General features: G+C 38.3%; 2 protein-coding genes across 3 annotated transcripts; one reads left to right on the forward strand and one right to left on the reverse strand.

Annotated features, from left to right (window-relative positions):
- Positions 1-3,222: 3,222 nt before the first annotated feature.
- On the reverse strand, positions 3,223-3,777 carry LOC140958881 (uncharacterized). Its single transcript, XM_073416469.1, has 2 exons — positions 3,646-3,777; positions 3,223-3,600 (listed from the first exon to the last, which is right to left on the reverse strand). Exons 1-2 carry the CDS (start codon positions 3,775-3,777, stop codon positions 3,223-3,225), a joined length of 510 nt encoding a protein of 169 aa, XP_073272570.1.
- A 3,918-nt stretch (positions 3,778-7,695) lies between these two features.
- Positions 7,696-18,006, forward strand: LOC140960146 (replication factor C subunit 1). Of its 2 annotated transcripts, none has more exons than XM_073418294.1 (23): positions 7,696-7,869; positions 7,980-8,029; positions 8,235-8,360; positions 8,864-9,451; positions 9,527-9,594; positions 9,853-9,928; positions 10,015-10,076; positions 10,166-10,311; positions 10,659-10,810; positions 10,893-11,081; positions 11,169-11,290; positions 11,394-11,601; positions 12,978-13,031; positions 13,453-13,622; positions 13,985-14,075; positions 15,222-15,403; positions 15,708-15,747; positions 16,262-16,386; positions 16,621-16,693; positions 16,780-16,872; positions 16,961-17,207; positions 17,510-17,569; positions 17,662-18,006. In XM_073418294.1, the coding sequence occupies exons 2-23, from the start codon at positions 8,027-8,029 to the stop codon at positions 17,820-17,822; spliced, it is 3,036 nt and encodes a 1,011-aa protein (XP_073274395.1). In that variant the 5' UTR covers positions 7,696-7,869; positions 7,980-8,026; the 3' UTR covers positions 17,823-18,006. The 2 variants fall into 2 exon arrangements, with proteins under 2 accessions (XP_073274395.1, XP_073274396.1); XM_073418295.1 differs by having other exon boundaries at positions 7,789-7,897.
- The last annotated feature ends 2,135 nt before the right edge of the window (positions 18,007-20,141 follow it).

A 20,141-nucleotide genomic window follows, 5' to 3' on the forward strand; every position in this document is an offset into this window, starting at 1 on the left:
CTTTGTTCTGTTCTCTGAAGATATTTTGAACTTTAACTTCCCATTCTCTAGCAAGGAGGCTAATACACCTGGAAAGCAGATTGAGTACTGGCGAGCAGGGTGATCCTTCTTTGTTCAACCATTTGACTATCATCTCTGAGTCAACTCCTAGCAATAGTAGTCTGTGCCCTGAACTCCATGCTAACTCTAGCCCCTTACAAACAGCCCAAAGTTCTGCTTCCTCAATCGAGTAGTACCCAATGTTGTACATGAAACCTATAAGCCAGTTACCATATTCGTTGCGAATTAAACCTCCTTCCCCCACCATTAAGACTCGTTGTTTGCAGCACCCATCTACATTCAGAGATATCCATCCTCTAGGTGGGGGTATCCATCTCAACATACGATTCTCGTAGGCCACTTCTTGACTTGGCATCACATTTCTTAATTTGAAGGCTGCTTTTGTTGCCAAAATTTGTTCTTTATCCATGCCACTTTAGATCCTAGATTTATTGTCTTCTCCTTGAATACATATTTGTTCCGCCACTGCCAAATCCACCATAAGGTAATAGCGAAGAGGATATTCCAGTCCTTCGAAAAAATGTTATGTTGCTCCTGAGATAGGTTTGTTATTAGCCAATTATCGAAACTAAGTCTCATGGAAGTTCGGCCAACTAAAGCGGGCTTAAGGACACCCCAGACTTTTCTTGCACTGACACAATTGCGGAATATGTGATCAACGTCTTCAAGGTGATTCTTTCATATTTTGCAATTTCCATTAGTAGTGAAACCTCTTTTAGCCCTTTCCACGTTGCTCATAATCTTTCCATGTCGAACTAGCCAAATAAAGGCTCTTATTCGATATGGCACATCCATCTACCATATAAATTTCCAAGAGTTTTCTCTCGTTTGATCAATCGTGTTAGTGATCATGTTATAGGCCGAGCTAACTGAGAACTTCCCATTACTGGTACAGCCCCAGCAGCAGGTGTCCTCCAAGTCTTCCTCATCATTCAGAATAAAGGCATTCAATCTACTTTCTAAAAGTGTGGGGATCATCCCGTTAAGAGCTTCCCAGTTCCAACCTACCCCTTTCATCCAATATTCATCCACTTTCTTGTGCCTTTCGGTGGAGTTTGTAACGACCCATTACAGGCCCAGTGGACCGTTCATACGGCCCACTGCCCCGATCGACCCAAGATTATCCCGATCTTGGGCTTCCTCAAGGGGTCTTTTTCCCTCACGGGCTTTCCATAGGCGTCGTACGGGTTACTCATAGGCGTCGTATGGAAAGCCCGTGAGGGNTGCACTGACTCGAACCTGAGATCACACGGATATATAGATACTCTGGGAAGGCACTCGAACCTGAGATCACACGGATATATAGATACTCTGGGAAGGCACAAGCTCCAGTGCATGGGCTGGAGAGTCCTATGAGTAACCCGTACGACGCCTATGGAAAGCCCGTGAGGGAAAAGGCCCCTTTGAGGGAACCCGAGATCGGGATAACCTTGGGTCGATCGGGGCAGTGGGCTGTATGGGCAGTCCACTGGGCTTGTAATGGGTCGTTACAGAGTTTATATCCATGAGCAAGGACTTACTCAATGGTTCGCTTCCCATCCACTTGTCATTCTAGAAACAAGTAGATTTACCATTCCTCACCACAATCTTTATTCCTTTCTCCAGAAATTGAGCAGCCTTGGAAATTCCTCGCCAAGCGATAAACGCCCCTGTTTTGGGTTGGATGCCTCGATTAGTACGGGTGGTGTGCATGTATTTCCCTGCCATAAATTTTTCCCAGAGGCTATCCATATCAACTGTTAATCTCCACCCAAGCTTCGTCATAAAGACAAGATTCATAGGTTGCAATCTCTTGACTCCGAGGCCACCCATAGATTTTGGATTACACACGGTATCCCATTTTACCAAGTGGCATTTGCGCTCTCCATTTTTGCCTCCCCATAAAAAATTTCTGACAGTTTTCTCAATTTCAGAGCAAATTCCCACCGGTAGAATACTTGTTTGCATAATATATAATGGGATAGCATTAAGAACTGATTTCACTAACACTTTGCGTCCCGCAAACGTCAAGTATTTGGTTTTCCATCCCTCGAGTCTGAGTTTCACCCTGTCTAAAACCTGCTTATACAAAGTACCTGTAACTCGCCCATGGACCGACGATACTCCCAGATATCTTCCCAGGTCATTAGTTAAAGGGATTCCTGACATGGCTGATAGGCTATTGGCGACCCTATCAGGCACGTTGGTGGAGACAAAGATGTGAGACTTCTGGAGATTAACTCGTTGACCTGAACATGCGCAAAATCTGTTTAAGCAATCGAGAATAACATGTATCTGGTCCAAGGAAGCTTCGGCAAATAAAACCATGTCATCAGCAAATAGCAAATGTGATAATGCTGGACCGTTTCGAGATAATTGAATTGATTTCCAAGACCCTTCCCTGACGGCTTGATTGATAATGTGACTCAATCTCTCAATACATAGGACAAATATGTAGGGAGATATTGAGTAACCCTGATGGATTCCTCTGCCCGGCTTGATCCATTCCATTTGTTCCCCATTCCACAGTATCGAGAGTCTAGGGGATTCAATGCAACTCATAATGTTTCTGACCCAATCCTAATTAAAGCCAACATCTTTGAGAGTTTCTCGAATAAAGTTCCACGAAAGTCTGTCATAGGCTTTCTCAAGATCTATTTTGATGGCCATAAACCCTTTTGCCCCCTTTTTCTTTCTCATAGAATGAAGCACCTCTTGATACACCAGAATATTATCAGAGATCCGGCGTCCAGGGATAAAACTGCTTTGAAAAGGACCAATAATATCAAGCATGATACTCTTCAGGCGGTTAGTCATGGTTTTGGTGAGGATCTTGTAGCTTACGTTGCAAAGGCTAATAGGCCTAAGTTGTGTGACATGTTCTGGATTTTGAACTTTGGGAATTAAGGTCAAGAAAGTGTCATTACTTCCTGTCGGGATCACACCTGAAGAAAAGAATTTAAGGGCATATTCACTTAAAGAGTCCCCTACAATATTCCACATTTTCTGATAAAATCCAGCAGGTATACCATCCGGTACAGGGGCCTTAAACGGTGACATATCATCGAGAGCCTTTTTCACCTCCGCTGACGAAAACGGTGCATGTAATGCAAGGGATTTAGATTCACATGTATGATCCGGTTGAAAGAGAGATGAGTAGTAATTTTGAATCATTCTTTTGAGCTACTCCTCTTCTGTTATCCATTCTCCCTTATCCGCTTTGAGTGCTTCAATCTTATTCCTACTTTTTCTGATTGTGGTGGAGGCATGATAGAACTTTGTATTTCTATCCCCCGAAACAATCCAATCCTCTCTAGACTTTTGATACCACAAGAGTTCTTCTTGCTCCAACACTTTATCTAGCTCTTGACGAAGCTTACGATCAAGCTTAAGGATTCTGTGTCTAGGTTGATTACACAAGGTTCTTTGGATGCCCTCGATCCTTGCTAACAATTCTTTCTTCCTTTTATGAATATTCCTTAACGTGGAGAGATTCCATTCAGGTAGCACTTGGGCCATTGTTGTAACATTGTCGCAGAGAGTCTTACAGGCTTCCCATTTCTGTTGAATTAAATATTTGAAGTTGCAATGAGTTAGCTAGGCTACCTGGAATCGGAAGATTCCTTTGGTTCTGTTAGTTTTGTTGCTTCTCAACTCGACTAGCAGCGGAGCATGGTATGATTGAATAGATGGGAGATGCGTCACTGTAGCTTCTGAGAATAATTCCCTCCAATCCATATTACACACCCTTTGTCTAATCTGGCCCTTTTAACTGTTTAAACCTCTGGTCCACGTGAAGGTTGGTCCAACAAAGCCGATGTCAATGAGCCCTTGGTCAAACATCCAATCAGTCATGCCCGCACTTCTTGACAGATCACTGCCTCTGTTAGAGCTGGTTTCCTGATATAAAGTAATGCAGTTATAGTCCCCGATAGACATCCATGGACCAATAATATTCAGCTTATCTGCCATGAGATCTTCCCAAAGTTTCTTTATGAGTGTTGCATTGGGACTACCGTAGACTATAGATAAGGTCCAAGGACTAGAATTACTTGTTTCAACTCTAGCCAGTACAAATTGGGGGTGGGTATAGATGGCCTCCAGCGTTATTTCTTCTTTCCAGAAAATCCATATGCCACCGCTGAACCCCACTGCTTCGACTCTCAGCCAGTTTTTGTAGCCCATCCTTTTGCAAATATCGTCGGCATGGGCTCCTGAGACGTGAGGTTCAAGAAGTCCCAAGATTCTTGGATTGAATCTCTTGATCATATCTTTAAGGGCACGGTTCCATTCAATGGAGGCCGCACCTTGACAATTCCAGACTATAAAGTTCATATAATAAATAAACATTAAAGAAAGTGCCCCTTAAGAAGTGAGTGCAAGAGCGTCGATCAACCACAAGGGAGTTTAGAACTGTTGGGCCTGGTGTGTACCCAACAAAGTCTCCTTGACTATTTCCCTATCACTATTGACATTGTCATTGTTCATTGGTTCATCCTCTACCATTTTATTGTAAATGAGAGGAGGATCTTGGTGATGCTCGGCATCATATTTTCTTCCCAGTAGGTCACTGTTCTCCAGAGAATCCTTGCTCGGCACATTGTTGAGCACTTTACGATAAATGATCTTGCCACCTTGTGAGCCTCGAATTACCATGTGTTCGGTTGCTGCAGCTTGGCTCATTCCACCTTGGTTTTTTTGCCCTCCCTTGTTAAGGTTCGAATGATGCTTTTGTTTCTCTTTATTGAGATTATGTCCCCCTTCAATCTCTAGCCATTGGCCTTCCTTATAGGTAGTTTGGACAATAGGCCTTCTTCCTTTGCCATCGAGTTTGCTTGCCGGAATTGGATCATCATCTAATTTTTCAGGCCCTTCCTCATTTGGGCCCAAGCCCATCTCAGCGTTGATATCTTGGCCCAGCACCTCAAACATTGAATGGCTCGTGTGATTTGATTATGGTGAAGATTATCGTATTCAATCCTGTTTGGAAGCTTTCCATAACCATCAGTACGTCCTTTTCTATTCTTGTCAAATTTGCGAGAGGATCGAGATACCATCATCCATGGCCCGAAGTTCTCCGTGATTTTCGCTGGGATTATGGCTTTCCTTTTGTAATCATCAGGGTCACCGCTGCTCTCCCTTCTTTCTCCTCTTGCATCCTATATGGCGTTTTCGGTGTTTTTTGCAGCCTCTTTACCAGGACATTCTCCTTGACGGTGCCCATAAACTCCACAATCAAAACATATTAAGTGAATACCCTCGTACTCGATTTTGCGGACTCTTCTTCTTAACTTAAACCTCGCCAAAAGGGGTTTTGTAATGTCCACCTCTACACACATACGTGAAAACTTTCCTCTAGATACCATACTAGTTGCCTGATCAACTCGGATGGGTCGACCGATCTTGTTTCCAATTTTCATTAAAAACTCCTGCTCATAGTATTCGATCGGGAACATGGTTCGCCGAAACGGGAACGGAACGGCCGGAACGTCAGCAACCTTGACGAGGTTCCGGGTTGTGTAGGTTGATGGCTTGTATCGGCGTTTCATATACCGAAAACGGGGATATAACGGTGGAACGGAACCGGAACGCAATTCGCGACGGTTTTGTTTTGAACTGTCGCTACTAGCGACGGTTTTATGTATGTAGTGACGGTTTTTATTCAACCATCGCCGATTTAACATCGGCGACGGTTTGAATAAAACCGTCGCTATAGTTAGCGACGGTTTGAATAAAATCGTCGTCAAATTAAAATCTGCGACGGTTGAATAAAAACCGTCGCTAAATTTAGCGACGATTGTTAATAAAACCGTCGCAAATTCGAATCAGCGACGGATTTAATAATGCACGTATCTTTGCTTTCTAGTACAAATAATGCAATTGTAGGTCCTATTGCACGTCGTATCTTTGCTTTGTAGTACAAATAATGCAATTTTGATATAACATTAATGATTTTGTTCCTCCACGTCATTACTCATGGTATTAGTCTCGATGATATAACATTTACATGTACCTTTCTATATAAATGTTTGTTTTCATCAACTTATATTTCATTTCTCATTATTATTATATTATCATATGATATGAGTAATTTAATAAGCTTAACATTAAATTCACTAGGAACATTGGAAAGCAAAGCACATCGGTTGATGTGAGATGGTGAATCTTGAGTCTTCTTCCCGCTGCATCCATCAATGAAAGACTAATAAAGAAGAGACCGCAAGTCAACTATTTCTATTGAGAAATTTTAATTACAAAGTGTGAAAAAAACTAAGTTAATTATAAAATATTTCTATTTTAATTGATGTTAAATAATTTGTAACATCACTTTATATAAGATTTGATGCTTATTATTAGTTCATCACTCTAAATTGATTCAAATTTGTGCGAACTTATATATATCCAATCGAAAATATTTTAAAGTTTTAATTAATTAAATACAAATAATTTTTAATAGTATATTTAATTTTTGATATGGTTGGAAAAATTTTAAATATAATGACGATATAAATTGTGTTCAATAAATTGTTAATAAAATTTTAAAAATATTTAAATTTCTTATTTACATCAAATAATCTATTTAAATGATATTTATTTTAATTTTTATATTTTTAAATATTTTTCAAAATTTTTAAATTTTATATATTTATAATATTTTTTTAAATACACGTTCCGCGACCGTTCCGCGAAATTTCATTGTAACTGGAACTGGAACGGTAACATCTGTCCCGATATCCGCGACGGCGAACCATGATCGGGAGACAACCAGTAGTTTTTCTGTGCTGTCCGAGAGTGGGTCAAAATTAGGGGACCATTCATACTTCGCATGTTCATAGTCATCACAGAATAAAATCTAACTATAAAGTAGTCATTCTCAAGGGCAACTAGATCTATCAGGGCCTTTGGCTTCCATAGGGTCTTGATTCTTCGGAGAAGGTAATTTTATACCCGATTGATCTACCCATTACCTTAACAATCAGTGTTTGACGCCATGGTGCACGTAATCTACTCTTCTCCTCCTTGGAGAGTTTGATGACTGGGCATCCGTCCTCCTCCTCGTCTTCGCCATAAAAATCATCATCCGAGATGAATCCATCTTCATACAAGTAGGCGGATGAATCGCCTGCATTCTTTTTACCCTTAAGAGTTTCCTTGTACGAAGGTTGGGTCTCGACATCACACATATTCTGGTGCTCCCCGATCTATTCTTGATTGTTCCCCATGGGGCTTTCTATGAGCACATCGTCGGAGCCAATCTGCTTTGATTCCGATGTTTTTTTGGATTTCTTCGTGCTTCGTTCAAGGAGATCTGCTTCCTCTTGAGACCCGATCAGAGAGACAGACNCTTTTTTTTTTTTTTTTTTTTTTCTCCCTCTTTTGGTTTTTTTATTCGACTTCAGGGAGGATTGTTTCCACTCAGAGAGGATTGTTTGCAGAACTTCATTTCCTCACTATTTGATTCTGTTTGTGTTTTTTTCAATTTCTTCAACTTTTGGTGCGTAGAAGGGAAATAGTAGAGAAATAAAATAAATCGAATAATTTTGATAAATAATAGGTTGGGATTTAATTTCTTGTTTGTGTGAGATTTAAACTAGGCCCAAACATTTTTGGCCTTTTAATCATATTTTTGCCAAATTTCTTTGGGCCTTTAAAACCCAATATTCAATGCTACGGCCCATATCTCTTTTTTTTTTCCACTCCCTCTTTCTCTTGTTTATGGGGAAAATCAATTGAACAAGCGTTACCGATCGAGGCTGGCGCTTCTTTTTTGCGAAACCCTCCTCTCCTTTTGCAGATCAGTTCAGCATACATATTTGTCTTCGGTTTCCGGTTATCTTCCGCCCTCCTCCACTCGCACTCTGGCACGCTCACGGATTCTCATTCGGCCTGCTTTATCTAGGTTCATTAACTACAAATAAGTTTTCTTTCCCTTGTTTCAGATTATTTTAGAAGTGCAATACTTCACAAGCCGGTGAAAGATTTATCGATGGTAAGTTTCGATTTACACACAACATGCATTTACCTTTGTTGCACAGCTATGGTATTTTGTTTATCTTTTAGCTTATTTTGTGGGGTTAATATTGTTGATATGTCTTCCATGTTCTATATTAGTATTTCGACTTTTCATTTGGGGGGTGAATGTTGGGTATTCGTCTTGATGTGAATATCATTAAAATAGTTTGTAACAACCACAGTCGGATATAAGGAAATGGTTCATGAAGCAACATGAAAAAGGTGCTGGGAATGACAATTCATCGAAGCCAGCTAAGTCCTCGACTCTCGAAAAACCTCCTGGTGTCGACCCACAGCCTGAAAAAGTGGTTCGAACTTTCTTCTCTGAAACTATCTTATTTCCGGTTTATAAATTGCTGATTTTAATTTTCATTTGAACTGGATTCTTATGCTAAAGAAATGCAATTATTGATTCTTCAATGCTGATTTATTTTTCGGTAAATACAAAAATAACGAATGATTCTTATCTTAGGATAAGATTACTGAGATGGTGGTGTAGAGAAATATATATCCTGGAACTGTGCTTTGTTTGATGTATATGATAATGTACTTCTATGTTAAGTATTTATGTGGTGGAAATATAGAATAGCTGTGTTGTATCACTTGCATTTAAGAACGAGCAACACAAACTGGTGAAGCATGTTGACACAAACAACTCTATGGATTAAAGAGTCCATCAAGTTATAGATCTCATTGGATCAATATCTTGGCATCATCTTTTTTATTGATGCAGTTTATTTATTTGGTCAGGAATATGATATTGAAAAATCAGCTACACACATTACATGATTTTTTTATTTGCGGATCTTAGGCACAAGGAGAAGATTTTCTTGGTAGAAGGAAAACAAGCAAATATTTTGCTAAAGATAAACAAAATGTCGAAGATGAGACCGGTGTTAAGGAAGTTTCTACAAAAAGGAAGGGTCGAGGTGATGGTGGTGTGTTGTCTAAGGAATTAAAGCCTCCACCGGAGAAAAAAATCCACAAAATTGAGATTGACGATGAAGATAGAGATTTCATCTCATCTTCCTCAAGGAGGAGTACAATGGGTACCACTCCTGGCAAGAGGAGAATTGGTTCTGTAACAAAAAGTTCTCGAAAGTTTAGTGCGGAAAGTGATGACGATGATTATGCAGAAATAAAATCGAACTCAAATGCTGCTGGAAAGGGTCGTGGTGCAAAAGATTCTTCAGCCACTCCTATAAATGCAAAAAGTACAGATGTTGCTGGAAGCGAGGAAGAGGATCTTGACGATAAGGATGTTAAATCTGTAAAATCTGGCGGACGAAGCCGTGGTGGAAGAGGTGTCCCAGCAAGTGCGAAAGGAAGAGGTGGTGGAGGTAGGGGTGGATTCATGAACTTTGGGGAGAGGAAAGATCCTCCTCATAAAGGAGAGAAGGTGAGAACTTAGAGAATCTTATAACCTTTTTGAAAAAAGCCACTTGTTGACAGGATTTGGTTTCTTGTTTATCAGGAAGTTCCTGAAGGTGCTGCTAGCTGTTTAGATGGTTTGACTTTTGTGATCAGCGGAACACTCGACAGGTAGCCCGATCTTATTGGGTTTGTACTTATAGCACTTGCATGTCTGGCTCTGGCATGTGTAATCGCATACTAATTGGGACTCCATGCGTATAGACCGCAAAGCCTGTGTGAGTGAATGTGTGTTCCTTCAAGGTTGCATGCTCACAAACAATTAATTGCACTTCTTTGTGATGTGCACTGCTTCTCTATCTCTGATTGGTTATTCGATTATCATTCACTTAGTTAAACTTGCCTTTTTCTGTGCTTTTCTTCTTCAAGTTTGGAAAGAGAAGAAGCTGAAGATTTGATCAAGCGTCACGGTGGGCGTGTTACTGGATCTGTCAGCAAAAAGACGGTGAATTGTTGACTTTTTATTGTTACTACTAACTACTTATTCATGGCATGGTTTTATCAGCTAATAATCGATTGTGTTCTTTGCAGAATTATCTTCTATGTGATGAAGATATTGGCGGACGGAAGTCCGAGAAGGCCAAAGAACTTGGGTTAGTAATCTGTTTTTATTTGCCATGTATTTGACATTTTCTCCTTTCTCCATCAGTTTGTTGATTTTAAAAAAATTATCTTTCCCCAGCACCGTCTTTCTTACAGAGGATGGTTTATTTGACATGATTCGTGCATCAAATAATTCAGCAACTGCAATGCAAGCAACAAAGAAGACACCAGATAAGGTTGTTCCATCTCCTACAAAGAAGAGCCTTCAAAAGCCAGAACAATTGAGTATGCTTCCATGAACCACAATTTTATTGATCATTTACAGTGTTTTCATAAAGCTGCCGGTAGAAATTAGCTTACTTTGTTGTGCATGATATCACCATACAATGTCAGACGAAAGCTAATGTTTATCTTTTGCACTGTGGGCATGAAAGTTTGAGTACTTGAGTAGATGCTTTATTTTATTCTGTTTTGATTCTGTTTCAACTTTCAGTAAGCTAGTTTTAAAAAGTAAATTTATCCTTCAGGAGTGAAAGCTGACAACCTTTGACTCTTCTTTTGTTTTTGTGATTTTTACTTCTGTGCTTTCTTTAAATTAGTTTTTACTTGTTGGATTTCAATGGTTTTGCTAGAACAAGTTGGCCATATTGTTGCAAGCAAGGATGCCAAAGGTTTGACGTCTTCTGCTGTTTATTCCAAACTACCATCCACACAAAATCTGTTGCCATGGACTGAAAAATATAAGCCAAAGGTTCCTAATGATATTGTTGGGAATCAGTCATTGGTATGTATTTTTAGTTCATCTTTCTTGGGAGGTGAGGGTCTGTATCTGTATGTTATTAGTGACAATAACAGGTCGAATGCAGGTGAAACAGCTTCATGATTGGCTCGCAAATTGGAATCAACAATTCCTTAATGCAGGACAAAAAGGAAAAGGAAAGAAGCCGAATGATTCTGGTGCTAAAAAGTGTGTATTGTTAAGTGGGACACCAGGCATTGGGAAAACAACATCTGCGAAGTTGGTTAGTCAGATGCTTGGTTTCCGTGCAATTGAGGTAGGTATTTGTGTCAATTTATCCCTTTTGTTTTAAAGTAAGTGTGGCCGTGCTTGTGCATAAATTGACCATGTTCATTTCCTTTAGGTTAATGCAAGTGACAGTCGTGGAAAGGCTGATGCTAAAATTCAGAAAGGAATTGGTGGAAGTACTTCTAATTCTATCAAAGAACTTATCAGCAATGAAGGCTTGAATCCTAACATGGAACGGTCGGTTGCTGCTATGCTTGCATTAGAAAGTAACTTAGGTGTACTTTAACTGTTTTTTACTGCTAAGGTGCACTTTAACTGTTTTTTTTTACTGCTATTACAGTTCTCAGAACCCAAATACTGTTCTTATCATGGATGAGGTTGATGGCATGTCTGCTGGAGATAGAGGTGGAATAGCGGATCTTATTGCCAGTATCAAGATTTCAAAAATTCCTATTATATGCATCTGTAATGATCGCTATAGCCAGAAACTTAAAAGCCTAGTGAACTACTGCTTACTCCTTAGCTATCGTAAACCAACAAAGCAGCAGGTCTCTTTTGCTCTTTTCATCTTATGCATGAACGTGCATGTACCATTGCTGATCTTTGACGTCTAGCATTGTATTACTGCATGTTTGGATTTGTGGCTGGCTATGGATATGATTGGCAAGGTTTCCTGTTGGCTGGAAAAAATTTCTGTGTATTTTGACTTTCTTGTTATTACTCTGATGACAAAGTCATGTGGTCCTTATGACAGTATATTACTTCCCATTGATTTTGGCACCGGTCTAACCAAATAACATTGAAGTGGATTTTTTTAATAATAAGAGAATATCATCAAATTGCCTGTAGAATTCATTTTGGATAATTTAATCAGTACGAATGTAAATGAATGTCTGGGCCTTAGGCCCAAGATTTCAAATTTTTCCATATCATTTGGAAAACTCCTATTCCGACAAAGATTCAAATATTCTCGTGGACGGCAATCCTAGGAAAATTACCGACATCCGAGATGTTGCAAAAGAGATGGCTTAAATGTGCTCTTTGCCCCAACTGGTGCATGTTGTGTCGTAAGGATTTGGAAACACAAGATCATATGCTCATTCATTGTAAGTTCACTAATGATTTGTGGGCTAGGGCTTTGGAAGAAATGAGACTGGTTTGGGTCGTGCCGAAAACAACACAAGATTTGTTTAATACGGATCTTGGACAAATGCTCGGCAAAAGAGGTAAAATTTTGTGGAGAGTGGTGATCCATGGAATTTGTTGGGCAATCTGGTTAGAGAGAAATAGAAGAATTGGAGGACAATACAAAAGAATGTTGGGAAAAAATCAAGATCAAAATAGCAAACTAGATTGGATCTAATAAAGAGTTTCAGGGCTTATCGATACTTGATCTTCTACGAGATTGGACTTATGTGTATTGTTAATTGAATGTTTTTCTCTTTCTTGGCAGTGGACCACTAGTCCACTTCATGTAATGGAAACAATCACATATTATTAATATTATTATGTTTCTTATAAAAAAAAAAAAAAAAACTTCCAATGGTTTCCTTAGCCAGGAAACCTGAACTTTCTCAGCTTTGAGTGAGAAGCATTTGAAGGTGTTTGATGGTGCTATGTGAGTTTATCTGTAGCCTAATTCGGTTGGCTAAAAGTTTATGGCCTACCTATCACGAAAATGTATTGATTACTGTTGGAATCTTGAGTTTTATATACATGATAGGCACTTTGAATCGATATTCAAACACAATCCCGTCCCTGAAGCATCAAACTCTTCACTCTTGATATGCTTTGAGTTAATTTTTTGGTAAAAATGATGACAGCCAGAACCTATTGGTGCTAGTCTTTTGAGTTTTTATTACTGCATTCAACATGATAATTATTTCATTCAAATCATTGATGTTTATGTTGATGGCATTGATAGATGGCGAAAAGATTATCACAGATAGTAAATGCAGAACACCTCCAAGTTAATGAGGTACAATCTTTGATGAACGATTTTTTATATTAATGCTTTAACTTTCTAAATGTTCCTATTTTCTTTTTAAATGTTTCCATTTTGTTATATTATGCTTGTTTCATAATATGGTTTTGAGTTTGGCAGATAACTATAGGATATTAAATTTTAATTGTGCCATTAAACTCACATTTTGGCATAACCTTGAGAGTGTTGATGGATGAATGCATCGTTGATATTTTTTCCATTGCACTTTTTTCATCTCTCTTCTTCTCCTCTGGTTCTTTTTTTTTTCTGGGAGGCGGGCGAGGAGGATGATGGAACGGAGAGATTGGAGCTTGTAGACATTCTATTTTAAATTAGAAACTATCAACTTTTGCCACAAATCATCAATCATTGCTTGTCTACTTATGTTACTGATTGAGATGCTTTACAATCATAGATTGCGCTGGAGGAACTGGCAGAAAGAGTCAATGGAGATATGCGAATGGCCCTGAACCAGTTGCAGTATATGAGTCTCTCTTTGGCAGTCCTTAATTTTGATGATATCAAGCAGCGCCTTCAAAACAGTTCCAAGGATGAAGATATTTCACCCTTCACGGCTGTTGATAAGTATGACCATCTTTAGATGTTTGGATTCAATTGTTTGTTAGATGTTATTTTTGCTACTCTTTATGTTTTAATGTTTTTGGCCTTTTAACGGTATTTTTTGTGTGGATATAACTCCTATTGAATGCCTTTATATATGTGATTGGGGGTCAAAATGAGCGAACTACAGGAAGTTGTTGGTAACTTCACTGCTAATTAGTGGTCCCTTGTGTATGAATGCCATTTTCCCTTGTATATTGGTGTGAGAAGGTATCATATCCATTGCCTTTTCAATCAATATGTCTAGTAAATGAGGTTGCTTCTAATGATTTGTAAGTTTCTGACTTCTTCCTGGTAGAAAGATAAGTTTTATGTTGTTTGTACAGATTATTTGGCTTCAATGGTGGGAAGTTGCGAATGGATGAGAGAATTGACCTTAGCATGAGTGATCCCGATCTTGTCCCGCTTCTTATTCAGGTATTGCCGGATAACTATTTTCACTGTCTACTAATTATCAAAATTTGGTAATTGGCGGAGGACAACATTTGAGAGCTAATGGATAAATGGTTGTCAAAACTAATAAGATATTGCATAAGAAGAATGCTGAAGCTGGAACGATATTTGTTGCTGATACGTCTAAAATATATTATTTTCTCTTTAGTGTGTGCTTTTCTCTGCCACTGGTCTATTCTTCCTTTTTCTCATCTTTCGAGCCACTGGATTTTGATGGAAAGATAATTCATTTGTAGTTTTCCTTCATATAATTTTTTTCCTTCAGATAATTGCATGATCTGTGCACAATACATTTGATACTGCATACTCACGTATGTGTGGGGTTGCAAAATGTTGGGGACTTTCAGGAATTGTGCCCCAAATATATTGTGATGCCTTTTATTGTGAATATTGCTGGAGTTCTGGTGAAATTATCATCGTATATTTATCTTTTTTGCTTTCTGTTTGCATTTGCTCTGGTGACCTCAAGCTTGAACTTAAACTGAAACTCAATAAACGGAACCCAATGTCGTCAATGTTGAGCTCTCAGCTTTACTTGTCTTGTTTTCAATCTATCTTGAATACTGATTTTTCTCCCAAATTCCCTCCCTACGACTCAGCTATCATTATCTCTGCTCCATTTATTATGGAATTAGTAGCTGTGCACCCAATTCCTGTTATTTAGTTGTTTTAGATGTTCAGTCAGTTGTTTATTTTGCATGAATAGAGGACAGTAGTGGAATGGATGTGCAGCATAGAAATGCAAATTTCTATAGTTTTCATTATTAATATGTCAATCCTATGGATGAGAAATAGATTTGTTCCTGCGATGGATGCATTATAATACTACTTGTGGCTTATGCCATTAACAATAAATAAATTTAACGAAAGAGCTACTACTGTATGGCCGACTGCTTATAGTTGGGGACTAATGCTTATCTGATAGTGAAAGACTAGGAGTCAACTATAGAATACTTGTACTTTACACCTGGGATGAATGTTAATGTGAGCACTGTTAGTATTGTATAGCCGACTCCTTTAGTTGGGGAGTAAGTAACGTTTCTAGTACTTTAGACCTGGGATGAATGTTAAAGTGAGCATCTGTCTAGATTCTTAATGCTTTATTTTCAGGAAAATTATATCAATTATAGGCCAAGTTCATCCGGTAAAGATGATAACCAACTGAAAAGAATGAGCCTACTTGCTCGTGCTGCTGAATCTATTGCTGATGGTGATATTGTTAATGTTCAAATTCGAAGATACCGTCAGTGGCAGCTATCTCAGATTGGTTCTCTTGCATCTTGTATAATCCCGTAAGTTCTCTATGCTGGGTTCTTAGGCGGGTTCTTTCCTTATTGCTGTATGTTAAAGGGAAGATATTTTTTAATAAAATTACAGATTTTAGGAATTAGAATAAATTATTCGATACAATAGAATAAATTAGGGGATGTACAATTATTTGTTTCCATTTTCTTGTTCCCTTGTTTCTATGTAACTGTGGATGTATTACCCATGAACTATTATTTAATAAAATGGAGAGTTATTTTTCTCTCCTACAACTCTGATACTGTACATCATTATGATAGCGCTGATGTTAATTTATTTTGTTTGAACCAGTGCAGCTCTGTTACATGGGCAACGGGAAATACTTGAGCAGGTAATATGATTCCAATTTTGGATATGAGTGCTTTTTGACCAAATAGGTTATTCTGCATAGTTAGTGTTAGTTTTATGAGTCATCGCCTTAACTTCAATCCAAACTTTGGCGCCAATTAATATGAACAACTTTTAATGTTTAGAAGTAACCTGAGCTCTAAAAGTTGAATTCTTAATTTTCTTGTCATTTTTTTTATTGATTTAAGCAAATCTTATTGAATGCCATTTTACCAATAAGCATGCCCAGGAGCCTTTTTATATCCTTTTGATATCATTCCTTCTATATGAGAACCATATTCACCCTATTGCCCAAATGTTTGTTTTGACAGTATTGAATTAATGATGAGGGCCAGTGAGTATAACATCAGGCTCTAAACAAAAATTTGGTTCCATGATGCATTTTTTGTATCATGTTTTGAGAAACTTTTCAGCTGTTGATTTTAGCCTGCCTAATCTGAAGAGTAATATCTCTGTTCTGAAGGTACGATAATTCTTATTCTTTTTCGCTTTTTCAGGGAGAACGCAATTTCAATAGATTTGGTGGATGGCTGGGAAAAAATTCTACCGCAGGGAAGAATTACAGACTTTTAGAGGACCTGCATGTTCATCTTCTTTCATCTCGTGAATCTAATTTAGGAAGGTACATTTTTTGTGTTTGTATCATTGACTCTTGGCTACTGCTTTGGATCATTCTATAGTTTGGCTACGTTTCGTCTCTAGAAATCTTGGCCATCTTTTTCATTATTTCAATGCCTTTCATGCCTTCAGTTTTTTCCCTAAATGATGGGTAAGGCAGTGTTGCTTGAACTCATGTGTACCTTCTTTAATTTTTCTTTCTTTGTTCTCCTCAACTATGCTGCTTTCATCATGGCAGGGCAACTTTGCGATTGGACTATCATACTCTTCTCCTGAAGCAGTTGACTGATCCTTTGAGGGTGCTACCTAAGGTTGATTTTTTTGTTCCCTTATTGGTGAAGCAAAAGGTTTACATCTTTATTTCTGAACATCCTTTATTTTGTGAAATATTTCTCAGGATGAAGCCGTTGAGAAAGTTGTCTACTTTATGGATCTTTACTCCATTAACATGGAAGACTTGGATACGATCGTTGAGTTGTCAAAATTTAAGGTCTTTCTATCATTTACTGCCTATCTCCGCCTGATATAATTGTGCTTGTGCTGCTCTGCTCATCTGGGTTACCGTGTATATGCACAAGGGGCACCCAAATCCATTGGATGGCATACAGCCTGCTGTAAAAGCTGCACTGACACGAGCTTATAACAAAGGTAGCTCATCGCGTGTGATTAAGACAGCAGATTTTATAACTCTTCCTGGAATGAAAAAGGCTCCTAAGAAGCGGGTTGCAGCAATGCTGGAACCTGTAGATGACGCCTTAGTTGAAGAAAATGCTACTGTATCTGCAGAAAATGAAGAAGAAATCCTCTCAGATACTGGGGACCAAGGTATATGTTCAGTGTTATGCAAGTGTGATGATGTATTGAATAAAGTCAATTTGATCTTTTTTTCGGAGTTGATAAAGCATACTTTTGGTTTAATAACTTTGTAAAGCACATGCTTTTTAAGGAAATACTTAGAGTTTTGCCGTGAATACTGAATAAATTTTTGTACCTATTAGGACTGTGCAGTTTGGTGGATTAGTCTTCACATCATTTCGCATTTAAGAAATCTGCTTTTGGCCAATGTATTGTTTGTTTTAATAATCATTTCTGACTATTAATGCTTTGTTGCCTATTGTTTGTTTCAGATGACTCATCTGATGATGAAAAGATGGTGGAATCAGATCTGCGGAGTCTTAATTCGAAGGGTTGGTGATACTTTTCCCAAAAAACTATATATATCGACCTGTGATCTAATATATTTTTGATGTACTATTGTATTGTTCTTTTGTTAATTTAGCAATCAAAGTGGAAATGGAGTTGAAGGGTTCTGGAAACTCAAGTGCAAAAAAGGCACCCGCCGGACGAGGGAGAGGTAAAGGAAGTGCTGGTGTTGCTGCTGCAACGTCGGACCAGAAAGGAGGACGGGGCACCGGTTCTGGTTCCAAGAGAAAGAGATGAAATGTTTTGTTGTCACGATCATTTAGAACTCGTACAGTGTATGCACCACCCGTTTCATTTCCCCCGTTAGATGTCAAGTTCCTGTTTTAGGAGTGGGATTTTAATGAAATAGTGTAAGATGTTCTTTGCTACTTTTTTTTTGTTGAGCCGAATCATTTGAAAATGAAACGGATTTTTTGGCTCCCATTTTGTGTTTTTGCTCACCTTGCTTTTTCATTTGATATGTGAAGTAAATTTTGCTGATCAACACGAATTTCCACACTAAATATAACAGGGAACTATTTTATCGAAGCTAGCATACTGATGTCATCGGTCATCCACAAAAATGTCATGGGGAAACTACGCATCCACCCACCCCTGGCAAAAACATGCCTTTTTTAAGCTTACCAGACCACCATTGACAGATAAAGAACACAAAGTTGCAGCACACATTTCATAACACGCCACGAGGATCGATAAAAAAAACCTCATCCAATCAGTATCTCCTGTGAGAAACTCCAGTCCGTAGTGAATGACTTTTGTGTCAACCTTGAGACAGATATCTGCTTTCTATATATCGTGTTTGAGATTGTAGGTATGTGTCACACCTTTACTCTATACTTAACATAATTACCATAATCAAAATAGGATTTGAATGATTTAACTATATTATGAAGCAATTCAAACAAAGAGCATCAATTTGACGGTTTATAAAATTTTTGGCATGATATCCCTACATTTTTGTCTAAACCACAAACCCAAGAATACCATATATACAACAACATCAATTATATTTTCATACACAACCATACGCCATATTGTTATACATATAGTCATAAAGATTGTGAAACATGTTCAAACCCTAACATAAAATCCATTGTAATACATATGCGGAAGCTATAAAATAAGAAGTCCCGGTTCTTGTCGAGGTAGGGAACATCACAAGCATCCATTGGCGAACCGGCATCCTATGTCTCTCATTTATCTGATCCAGTAATACATGAGCTACGTGAGTTTATGAAACTCAATAAGTTGGCACTTAAACGTATCAATATGCGTAGAAGGAACATACATATCAAGTCGTGGTCAACAATGAATTCTTTAAACCATGTCATACCATAGCATATATTCATGTTCATTTTTGTACTTGAGCCTCATTAGTTGACCTGTACTACCGTGCTTGCTTTATTATATAGCTAATACTGTGTTGGACGTTAGAGAGCAACCTTTGGCAACCCCACGCCCCATGAACATATATTGGCCAATAGGTTTGGTGTACTTAAAACCACACATGATGTCAACAAGCTCTATATCATGTAAAAATCAATCCTTTTCTTTTCATGTTCATCTTCATGTTCATAACATAGCACCCATCATCAATATTCATGAGTTTCTTACATATTTAATACATAACAATGGAATATGGTGCTCTATTTTCATCAATAAGATATTAACAATGTACATATAGAAATAATCAATGGGAAGTATTTGAAATCATAATATTACTCATGTATTACTTCAAGAACATGTCAACTTACAGTCCAAGCGTCAAAACACTGGTTTGAGACGATGTTTCTCGCTCCTATACTGTCAAATATATCAAAATCCAATCACCATGTCAATATGGTCTTCTACATATATAACAACCATTAAAAAGATGAAAACTTACAACTCTAGGATGCCCTTGTGATGGAGAATTAAATTCTAACTTCAAATGATGAAGAAGAAGAAAGGAGCTTTTGGGAGGAAGGGTTCTTGTTTCTTTCGAGTTTATGCTGTAAAAGAGGTTGAAGAAGTGGTAAAGAAGCTTAAGGATTTCAAAACTTATCTTTTCCTATGCAAGGCGGCGCTCGGGCGGTAATATATTACCGCTCGAGCGCGGAACTTTCTGCCCAAAAGGTGAAGTTTTCAAGCACCGGCGCTCGGGCGGTAATTTTCTACCGCTCGGGCGCCACATATACTGCCTCTGCGCACTACTTCATCAAAGATCGCTCCAGAAACATATCTTCCGTTCATAATCTGAAAAAGTGGTAAACATAAAAGTTATATCCCTATGTCGTGGCTTGAATCTCCAATTTGTTTCAGGTCATTTGGATATCTGAGTACAACGTTATGCTCATTCTCCTAACATGTGTCAGTGAAGGAATGACGGTATACACGACACACTTTGGGGCGCTTTTGGCTTGTCTTTCACAATGATTTGGACAAACCCCAAAACATGAAAGTTGTAACGTTATATCTTAGCTTTCTAACGGTTATGGCCTCACACAATTTGGATCAATATTCAAATTATTATGCTAAAACCCGTAAGAACTACCATATTTTCATCTCATTTCCTAC

Source organism: Primulina huaijiensis, chromosome 15 (genome assembly GCF_012295235.1).
Source record: "Primulina huaijiensis isolate GDHJ02 chromosome 15, ASM1229523v2, whole genome shotgun sequence".
In the NCBI taxonomy this organism is placed as follows: Eukaryota; Viridiplantae; Streptophyta; class Magnoliopsida; order Lamiales; family Gesneriaceae; genus Primulina; species Primulina huaijiensis.